The 12,018-nt window shown below is 31.2% G+C and overlaps 1 protein-coding gene across 3 annotated transcripts in view; it reads right to left on the bottom strand.

Moving 5' to 3' along the window:
- The window catches only part of Ccs (Copper chaperone for superoxide dismutase), a 151,323-nt gene that overhangs the window by 3,794 nt on the left and 135,511 nt on the right, over positions 1-12,018 (bottom strand). For all 3 annotated transcript variants that reach the window (XM_085814682.1, XM_035363726.2, XM_085814686.1), the window contains exons 4-5: positions 7,632-7,692; positions 2,814-2,995 (exon numbers count right to left, since the gene is read on the bottom strand). In XM_085814682.1, the coding sequence (XP_085670808.1) occupies positions 2,814-2,995; positions 7,632-7,692 (243 nt within the window). The remainder of the gene's footprint in view (positions 1-2,813; positions 2,996-7,631; positions 7,693-12,018) is intronic.

Below are 12,018 nucleotides of genomic sequence, written 5' to 3'. Positions count from 1 at the left end.
AAGGCTCAATAAATCACGTGAGTGTCTGGGGGGGGACAGGGAACCAGTCCATCATGCCCAATCCATCGATGCAGTTATGGCCTATTAGAATGCCTACGAAGAACTAGTCCAAAACAAGCAAGCACCTCATTATGTTGGACACACATCTTAGCGCTTCACATTTGTTGGATCATCATCACGTAAGATGGGAAGAATCTGCTCTAGAAAAATCTGATAATTTGCGGTGGTCATGCGGAATGGTAAAAGAACGTTTTGACTTAAATAGCCACCAATCAATCCTGCCCACGCATTTACTCTGAAGCAATGTTGTACCATACACTGTGGGAGTTCTCTTGAGCCCACAAATACTTATGAAACTTTCCCCTTGGATGCAAAAAAGAAACATAACATAATGACAATCTATACAAAAAAGTCTGATGATTATATTTTATTACACTAAGTCATCAGAATATACATATACATATATAATTTAACAGAAATGGTTTGGCTACAACTAGAAATAATACACATCCTTGAAACCATGCAAAACTGCATCGAAAACCAATCATTATACAGATATGAATTATGTACTGAAAATTTTCTTTTTGAATTATGAAAAATAGCAGAAATCTTAGTTTTTGAATGTAAGAGAAAAATAAGTTAGGGCATTGGTTTTAAAAAGAGCTCGAAATTTATCAGAAAGTAAAAGATAAGGAATATGTAAAAATGCAATCTAGTGAAAATGTTTTCCCCCTTCAAAACTTTGATTTTTCAGCTATAATAAGCCATACAAGAGCTATCTGCCTGTGACAAGAGATGCCTTTTCACAAAAAAACTTTTATTAATCGGAGAATTATACATGTTTATGTTACCACAAACAGCCTATTCAGCTCAGGAAAACAATGCAAAGTAATCTTACTAGTGCATCTTCAGCTTATTAACTACTAGGCAGCATTCTAAAAATTTTTTCAAAGTACAAAATTACTTTTAAAATATTGTTCAAAATCAAAATTCTATTTTTCTTTCTTAAATTGAAGAATTTTTTACACGCGAGTTTTTTATCATAGGAATTTATTGCTTATGTACATTGAAATCTTTTAAGCGTCTTTCAAATTTCACAGAAAAAAACTTTTTTACTTTTTCAAAATAAATAAAAATTAAAAACGAGTTAAACATTTAGCACTATAAAAAACGCCATGAGTCAGAAAATTTTACATAGAAACAATTTTTTTCAAAAATTATTTTTCAATTTTCAAAAATGGTACAGCTGTTTAAAGTAAAATTTTTAAGATGTGAAAAAGTCTAAAAAACTGATTAAATATACTTATCATTTTAGACTAAGCGTACTCTTAGTTGAACTTCCAATTACTTTTTATTAACATGAGGCTATTTTAATCAACAGGAAAGGAAAATTAATCAGCTAATTCTGACAATCCTGATCATGAACAGACCTTAGGATTTTCAGTATGTGTTAGAGATAAAAAAAGATAAGATGTTATATACATGCAATTGCTTTCTTGTTGAATAAGCAGTGATTCTACATGGTCATTAAGTTTATTTAACCACTTCGGATCATACAAGCAGTAATTAAACCTTTTAACCTCAGAAATGAATCTTAGTAAACTCGTAGGAATTAAAAATTACCTATCAATAAATAGTAAAAGAATGAAAATGAAGAATTTTAAAGTCTTAATGTTTCTTTCATTTATTACCATAATGAAAAGTACAACATGGCAACTCAAGGCTTAGTGTTTTCAAACATTTTTAACACCATCAACACATTTTAAAACTGAACAAAAATAATCATCAATAAAACAGGCATACTTGTTACCATGCAGTAATTTCCAAATAACTGAGTTCTGTGAATTTATAAATCTCTCACGAGAAAAAGATTTCAGTGCATTATTTAAAAAGAGGAAATTTATGAAAACAAATTATACATGCATTTTTAAGAATCTGTTACACACACATATAAAAGAACATTTTTGTTGGATTTTTACATAAGTTTTACAGAAAACTTATCTAACGTGAAACATAACATATTTTAAATACTTCAGTAAATGTTTAAATTTAATTTTCATTTCTCAGCAAAAAAAAAAAAATTTCAAATTAGAATAAGCTCACTTCTCTAAGTTTTATATCAAACAAAAAGGGATCGATAACTGAGAAACAAAAGGCTGAAATAGGCATAGCCTTTTTAACAGTATAAAGGATTTTTATTTTTTAGATTAGTCAAGCTCACAGGCAGAATAAAAGCAGCAGATAATTACACAAAGAAAAGAACCTCATCCATTATGTGATATCCATAATAGTGAAAAAGGTTTTGAAAAACAAAGCACTGACAAAAAAAAGGGGGGGAGGAAAGAATAAAAGAAAGAAAATATTTCCAAAAAGCAAATCATTGGAATAACTCAGAGGTCAAATGCCAAAAGAATTGATAGAATATGGATGCAGGAAAATATGAGAACAAATAGAAAACACTTTCAGAAGATTAAATTTTAAAAAAGCCAACATAAAAAATGCTGCAATTCTGCAATTTTCTTTTCTAGTCACATTTCCAACTTTTAGAACTTTCTGGAGTTTATTTCTTTCTTTGGTACAAATATATATTCTTTTGCTATTCTTCTCACTTTTGACAAGTGAGAAGTGAGAAGTGAGAAAAGTGAGAAGCTTAATGACACAGAAAGCTCTTATTGACTTCTCATGTTCTAAATAATGCCACAGAATAAGAAATGTAATTACAAATTAGAAAGAATTTAGAGAAACTACTACTTTCTAACATCATTAAATCGTATACTATAGTATACTAATTAATATCAAAATAATTAAATTACCCGTATCCTGAATTTCCATCAATTTTAGAAGACTCATTTGATTCATGCCCAAGATCATCTCTGTCAGAAGTGACCACAATGGATCGTCCAATAATATCCCATACTTTAATCAAGTGGTCTTCTTTTCGAAAACTAGCTCTTCCATTTGCACTTGCAGTTATGTTACCCAAATCCCCATAATGCTATTAAAAAAATTATTATATCAAAGTTTATATTAACTTTGAATTAATAATAAGATTACTTTTGACAATGAACTGCAAAATAAAAACAACAGACTTAAAAAAAATCATATTTTTTTAAATAAAATTTTAAAAAGGAAAAAACTTCTGATTTGTTCAGCAAATTACAATACAAATTAACTAGAAAAGAAGAAATACCATTACAATGTTAAAAAATTTAACTTTTCACACTCTTGCAAACCCAAAGACTAGCTGATTGATTCCACAATAAAAACTTAAACATAATAATAATAAAATATCTGCTAGAGAAAATATCAATTCTTTCAAATTATTTATCCCTAAAATCATGTATCTATACATTGTTTCATGAGTAAATTTAGGAGGAGGTCTACAGTTATCGCAACTCATAAGACATAAATATACAGTTATGAAATACTTGTTGCTCTTGACAACTAAAAATTAGCTTGGTATTGTTTTCAAACCCATAACTTTATACAAAGTAGATTACCATCCTAAAATGGATAAAACCAGGAGATTACTCTTATTTGTCAGTCTGCAGCAAATATACATAATTTTTGTAAGTCCTAAAATACAGGGTGATTATAATTAAAGTTGCAATTTCAAAATGCTCCAACTTTAAAACTACAGGTCAGAATGACTTCATATTTTACAAGAACAATTCTGAGGTAATGGAGTTTGTTTGGCAAAGTAAAAAAAAAAAAAAAAAAAAGTACCAAAATTTGTCAATAGATGGCACTGTCAGTGTTCAAATTACTGTTGTGGATGTATAGCCCAAAGGAAACAAAAAGACAAGAATACATGTTTACAGAGAAAACAGCGATAGTGACAAGAGAAGCTTCATGAAACAAACATCTTATAGATGATTAACACATAAGCTGTTCAGTATGCTCTTCTCCTTGTCCCCTGCTAATTGGAAATGCAAAACTGCATGTTCCACAACAGATCGCAGCTAATGTATAAACGTAATGCACGATGTTTGCCTTCAAGTTGGCCAGATTTGCAATCCGCCCACTGTAAACAACATTCTTCAGATATCACCCAAGGTTTTAGTCGGGAGAGCGTGGTGGCCACATTGTTGAAAAATGATGTGATTCTATCATCTTCGAAATAAGCGATCAGCAGCTGCTTCACACGAGTAGCAATTCTGCGGAGGAGCGCTTTCTTGCATGAATATTGTGCGATCTACACATTGGCTTTGCTAAAGTGACGGAAGGACATGGGTACGCAAAAACGTGTCATACCACTTGCCAGTGATGGACCCGCAGATGTGATCTCCTTGAAGAAGAATGGACCAACAACAAATGCTGCCATTATTCTGAAAAACACAGCAACCTTTTCAGAGCGAAGAGGTAATGGCTGCTGAGGGAACAGATTCTTGTTCGCCCATATCCTGCAGCTTTGTGTATTTACAGAATCGCAAATGGAAATGAGCTTCATCAGACATCAGAATGTTCCATTCCACTTCCATCCGGGCAAGAAATTGTAGTGTAAACAATTCGCTTGTTTCCAGGTCAACAGGTAGCAACTGCTGCATGTGATTTACCTTATACGGATAACAGCACAAGATATTTTGCAGGACTTATCGTACCTTGCTGATAGGCATCTCAAACATTCGGCCAATTCCCCATGCACTGCTGATTCCTGCATCACTGCTTGTCAGTTCTTGTAATAGTATGGCCACATTTTCCACTGTCCACTGAAACTGGTTTTCATCCTCTACCTCATTTCATGTCAAATGAACCAGTCTCTTCAAATTTATCTATTGTTTAATATCCGCAGGCCATATATGGTCACTGGGCGGGATTTTATGCGGACCTTCCTGATAGCTGTTAATGCGCAGTCAGTCACCATTCTAATAAAAAAGCTTTATGAGAAGTGTACAATCCTTCTTCGTCACTCACGATGAAGCACTCAGGCACAAACAATGTTACGTGTGTTGTTAGTGCTTTGCATTTTTATTTTAGCCATGTCTGTAGCATGGCTTTTTATTATTAGAGGATCATCTTTTAATATACAAGATACCTAGGTGATGGATTGGTGCTTACACCAGGGACCCTACCCTTTGTAGAATACCACACAGAGACCCTACCCTTTGTAGAATGTGCAAGTAATTTCAAATGGTGAGAGAAGATGAAAGATGACATATACAAAAGCTTTACAAAAGGCTAATAATTATTTTTTTCCTTAATTAATTAATTAACTAATTTTTTTGTTAATTTTAAAAATAGAGTTTAAGAAGTGATCAAATCACTATGAGCAATAAATGCATGAACGAGATGGACACCTAGGAAATCAGCCTAAAGTAGAAAAGCTCCTAAGATCTGGGGGTGTTCGAGCCAGTGCAGATTTCTGCAATAGAAGGGGTTAGTGCGAGTTTCTAAGTGCCAAGTGAGATTGAATGTATACACACAATTATATTTACATAAATAAAGTTGCACAGTCACAAGTCAAACAAAAATATACAAGTTACATATTCTGGACATTGAGAATGGCAAGCGGTCAATTTAAATTATCAAGATCATTGTACTTATAGGAACAGATTTTGATTGCAGGATTATCGATGTTATTTTGCATCTCATGAAAACTCTTAGCAAATTTATAATAGAAGGATCTTAGTTGGACAATTTTAGGTTCCTCATGGATTCTATCGTTTCTAACATACCATGGGGAGTTAGTTATTTGCCGAAGTACTGCATTTTGTGCAGTTTGAAGTTTCTTACAATGGGTTTTAGAAGCAAATGCCCATACTGAGCAAGCATGCCACAACATGGGATGCAAAATGGACTTGTAAATAAGATTTGTACACAAGATGCTTGTAACCTCTTTCAACAAAATAGGAGGGTTGATGGTACAGTACAAATTAATTAAATAATAATATAACTAACAAGCTGAAATGTCAACAGTGAATACAAGAAAATCCTATGTTGCACAATCCCGTTCAGATCACAGAAGAACACAAAGTGGATCCAAGGGTTTCACTGCACACCTCACATTGGTGAACAGAAGACAGCCACATTCTCTCAGAGACTCTTGGTATCACATTTATCAGTCCACTGCAACACCAATGCTCATGAGGAGATCTTACACAATTTCCCAGATGTCTTGTACACCAATGATTTCATATCTTCCCATAAACAGAAAACCACTGAATTTAGGTCCAATGAGTATAATGGCCAAGTCACAGGTCTATTAAGTCCAAACCAGAATCCAGAATATGCAGCATTCAAGAAACGTCAAACTGCAGTGGTAAAGTGTGCTGATGCATCTTCATGCATAAACCATATGTCCCTTCACATGTTCACATGAAGTATAGTGAGCAGAATAGCCTGCAACAAACCAAGAAGGACATCAGAAATGATACTATTATTTTCAATATACAAACCTGTTCACCTGTGCCCGTCAAACAATTCGAAGTTACAATCTTTAATTTTATAATTGATAACACCATTTCATAGCTAGAAAGTAGGTTTGAAAAGCATAGGTTGTATGAAGACAGATCTCTTCTCGATCCCAAAAACATTTCAAAGATATTGTCACCGAACAATTTCGACTATTTATCTATATTATTAGGGCACTATGCAGGTGTAACAATTAATAATCTTAAGGATGAATATCAGGACCTAGTAAATAAATCGAAAATACTAAAAAAATTTTTTCTTTCCGAATTTTTTGGCCAATCCGCCATTGATTACTACTCGCACTGAAGGTACTGCTTCATGTATTTTTCCTTCTAACTTTATTAAGAATGGTTTTTGGCAGACAACCTTTATTACAACCAGATATTTTTTCACATTTAAAATAATAATTTAAATGCAATTTTGGATGATGAGTACAAACACAACAAAGAAGATTTAATAAAAGATTTCTTAGCTTTCATGAAAGCGAAAACTTTCGAAATTTCTCATTACATTCAACTTACTGAATATCTAATGACACACATACTCATTTAAACAAACCTGAAACTACTAAATTCTGATATGAGATAAAAGCAGAAATAATCTTCAGGTTTTATACTACTTTAAGGAAGTACAAATTAAATATAATGTGTTGTTAAATTTTTGGCTTACTTAGCTTATGAGTGTTGAAGCTCATGACAAATACAATTCCCGATATTTTTCCTATTCTGCAAGCAGAATAATGTGAAAATAACATGTATGTCATACTGCACATTATAACTAGTTTCAAATTTATATTGAACCATATACACCTTCACTTGTGCATCATGTTTTTTATATGTTATTTTTGCATATTCCCTTTCCATTCAATGCATAAGTGAAAAGTTAGATACTTGAGTTTACATAAAACTTGAATTATGTGCAGCATCACACAGAATATGAAATCCTGCATACAATTAAAATTTTACTTCATCAAAAATTACTCTCAACCACAGAATCTGAAGTACTTTAATCATGTTATTGTGAAATTTTTCTAATTTTTAAAGCAGTTCATTAAGTGATTGATGTTATAAAATACTAATGAAACTAAGAAAGTTCATATTTTAATGATACAAAATAGCTGATAGTGCAAGATTTTGATTTCTATGTTAAAATGAGCAGAGGATATACTACTGAATGAATATTTTCCAGATAAACAAGAATTTAGGAAATTTAGAACTTACTCTTTCGGCATCATTTGGTCCCCCATGCTTTGAGCCAGTTGGATTGAAATGAGGTCCTAAACTAAAAGATAAAATTTCCTAATGAAATATTATGTGCAGAAATCCTTTAGATAAAAAAAAAAATCATAAATCTACAGATATCGTATTTAAATATTAATAAAACCTATATATCTTTATTACTTATCCATAGTAAACTATTAATGTGGACAGTTACAACCCACCAAGTTTTTATTTATATTAGAAGTTGACAACTTTAAATTATTTTAACAGTAATGAAAAGTGTACATAAACAACAGCTAAACTAGTAAAACAAAATTCAAATATCAAGGAAGCATACAAAAAGATAAAAGAAAAATAGTTTTTGAAAGAATGGATCTTTTTTCATATCATTCTCCAGCTTCATGACATTCGAAAGTCTGATAAGCAAAATTATATTTGCTGATATAGGTGCAGTTATATTGGTTATATAAAGGTACAGTGATATAGGTGCAGTTATATTTGCTGATATAGGTGCAGTTATTTTTATAAGTTTATTCTGAATGTCATGTGCCATTTCATCAAGACAACTTTTTTTGTCTTTTAAAAGTTTTCTCTCTTTCTCCTTTTTTGAGGGGAGGGAGGAATAGTTTAGCCAGAAATTATAATTTTGTTATTCTTAAAACTTTTGCTTGCATCTTCCAATAAGCAATGTGAATTAAATGATATCTTTAATATTAAATGCCTCTATGTTTTGAATTGAAAAAATAGTCTTCCCAAATAATGATGATATTTTTACGCAGAGAAGCATGAGAAAAAGCAACTATTCAATCATGTGAAGATACTTAAATTAAGTAGGACCCTATGTTTTTTTTTAAAAAAGCACACTATTTTACTAAAAAAAATGAAAAAAAATCTGAATTATGATATTTTGTGAGTATTTTAAAGATGAAATGTCTCCTTTTTCTGTGTTTGACACCTTGTCCTTTGGACCTGACCTAAAAAAAAAAAAAAAAAGGTGTGTGTGTCACACACACACACACACAAAAAAAAAAAAAAAAAAAAAAAAAAAATACAACTCACAGACTGCTTAATTCAATTATGTATACAGCTTACTGAAAATTTTGTATACCGCAAAATGTATATATGAGTCAATAATCAAAACTGGAATTCCAAGATACTAATTACAAGGTAAATTCTTTTATTTAAAATTATTTAATCCAAGCTCACAAAGGTGAGTTTAAGATATTATGGGTTACTATTAGTCTACCATTAAAAGAAAAATGAAGACAGATCAAGAACATTTATTACAGCCTCTAAAAGTCAGCAACTTTAATTAAAATAATCAGAGTATATCAATTTAATCCCCACATGAAGAAAGATTTATTCAGCACTTTGATAACAAAAGCTATGCTACTTTTACATGATCCCTAAAACTCAATTTATAAATTAATGATGATAAAACTTTACATTAAAGTATTCAACAATAGTTATGAACATAAAATTGAGGAGTAAATAAAAAAAGAAAAATCTGGAAGAAAAACTGAAGAAAGGTAAGAATGATGTAGGCTCTACTTCACTGAAACCAAAACTCTGCATCTTATCCAAATACTCTGCAGACAATAATTCTGAATATAGCAAGGTTGAAGAAAATGAAGGTGAATGAGAAACAGCAAATGTAGATCACAATAATATATTTGAATACATAGAGGTATTGAAAAAGCATATATGTTTAATAAATGAAGTTTGAAATACATAAATTTTGCAGTATAAGAATGCTTTGTGAATCTGTGCGAATGTGACAATTTCATACAGCATCTGCCAGACCTGAAAAACAAGTCTACCACAGATATCTATCAAGAAAAGAAAAAAAATCTATATAAGTTTTATCATTTGTAATATTATTTTAAGTGAAGACTATTTTATAAGGCAAATCATGTGTTGTTATTTTAAAACCACTAGTAGTGATATAAAAATTGTGACATCATTATTTCTATATAGTAAGCATTGGTTATGTTATTAGGGCAATGTCATCAGACAAATAAAATGAACATTTTTCATTCACTCTATCAAGCACATTGTTTAAAACTACTTAAACTATTTATCTTCCCCAATTTGCATGGGGGAAAACATCATGAATTATTTAAAAGGGATTATTAATACAAAGTCCCTCATTTAATTATTTTAAAATAGCAACACAGCTATTTGTAATAAATTTTATATATATATAAAAAAAGAGAGAACATACAAATAATTGATCAAGATCTTCTGAAACATTTATAGCATCATAATAAAACCAGTCTTTTATTAATACATTTAGGGAGATTTCCTTTCTTTTCTACCCCTTTTCTAGTATATGATCCTAGGAAATCATTTCAATAAAATAAAGTGAAATTTTATTTATTTATTTTATAATACAGGCCATTGATTATGATGGCCATTATTCATTCCTGGTCTCCTTTTTGCCAGAGGAAGAAAAAAAGAACAACTCTGGTTAAATCCTCACTCACTACAGTTAGCTAACATACATTTTATTGCCATTTAGTCCTAATAGGTTTTCCAAACTTTCTTGAATTCAAAAGAAAAATATTATAAATTATTTTTTACATTTTGTAATAACAGTCATTATTTTCAACTAAATATCATAGTTTTCCATACTTGATCATTAGCCGGACATATTAACTAATTTTGACCAAAGGTTTGAAATAAAATCAACAACTTATAAACTCTAGGAAAGCACAGGCAGTGCAAACAAAGCCTAATCATTAACAATCAGCTGCCATCTCTGAGAATATTTCATTTACAAATTTTCTAGTATAATAAACCCAAAAATAAATGTAGATAATTTTTCAAAAGGTGAACATACCAAATCTGAACATGATAATGAATCAACATCAGAAAATTGTAACAGGAGCACAGTAGTGCAGCTAGAGGGGTGGTGGAAGGTTGTGAATGTCCTGGGAAGAACAATTTGGAGGATGACATTTTTTATGCAAAGCATAATTTTATAGGGATCATCAAATGGATCAAGTATAATCAAACAGATGATCAGAGCAGAAAGAAGGATTGGACTTTTTTGTATCATAGACATCTTATCCACTCAGTAAATGGTGACACAAAGAATACAAGATGCTGTACAAAATTAACTTGGGGAGAAAATTATTTTATAGTAAATACTGTATTCAAAGAAATCACAAGAAGATTTCAAAAGCTTCATCTTTAGACTGCCGCATGGGAGTATCTGTGCTTTTCAAATACTCAGATAAAATTGCCCACTTTCTGTTATAGGATTGTTAGATTTAATGAAATCTTTTATTTTCATATTATTAATGCTAAATTATATTTATTTTATCTATTGCAGTGGTTTTCAGTTTAACAGTTATATAAAATACCATAATCCATATATATTGACATACTTCAAATAAGAAATAGTTTAATATTTTTTTACAGTACGACATCACTCAAAACAGTCAGCTTTGTGTAGTGAAACACTGCAAAATGTACAGTCAAAACCTGCTCTATATCTTCACCTTCCTTTTTTTTTTCCTCTACACTAGAGTTTTATACTTCAACTGCTGGTCACATAAGTTTATGTTTTCTGAAATTCGACGGTCTTTCGGGATGGTCTAATCTGAGAGTTCAGAATTTATCTTGTTCCATACAATTAGTTTCACAATCTTCTATCCATGAAACCGCCACTTTGTGCAGGGAAGTCTAGTACGTAATATTTTCCCCATTTAGAACTGTGCATGCTTTAAAAGAATTGAAAAGTGCACAGTTGATAATAAGTATTACAACTTGTTTAAACCATTTTTTTGTTATAAAAATGGTAGATAGATATTGGTCTGCATGATCTACGTCCATCACATATTTGCTATAATTTACAATTGAATCAGGCTTTTGTATTGAGCTGTCTGATCTTTTATTTCTTTTTTTTTTGGATTTAATTAAATGTGCAGAATGTATAGATGGATCATACTGACATTTCTTCTGCCATTACTCCATACTTCTAACAAAAACTGATGGCTTCTACAAAGTTCATGCTGACATCTTGAAAGGTGTATTGTTTGGAGTGATTGAGAAAGACCTCTATTTCTTTAATGGTTCTGCGAGTGTGCAGAACCATTTATTTTTCAGAAGAATTTTAGCCACATTGACAGTTTTAATAATTATCTTGATAAATTTGGTGCCATATACAGTCAAAAGTCGTTAATTCGGACATAAAAACTTAAAACTTTCTGCGCATGCGCCACGTTGACACATGCGCAGAGGCGTTCACGCGTGCGCGTAAGACCTTTTACGACTGCGCATATGAGTGTGCGCAAGTGCAGAATACGTTTTCGCGTGCGCATTTTATGTATAATGGACGTATAAGCTAAAATTGTCTAATTATCTATTTCAGTTAATGTTG

This window comes from Stegodyphus dumicola, chromosome 1 (genome assembly GCF_044657685.1).
Source record: "Stegodyphus dumicola isolate Sdum_Otavi_A_Nest chromosome 1, ASM4465768v1".
NCBI lineage: Eukaryota > Metazoa > Arthropoda > Arachnida > Araneae > Eresidae > Stegodyphus > Stegodyphus dumicola.
This window is presented reverse-complemented; position numbering and strand designations above follow the sequence as displayed.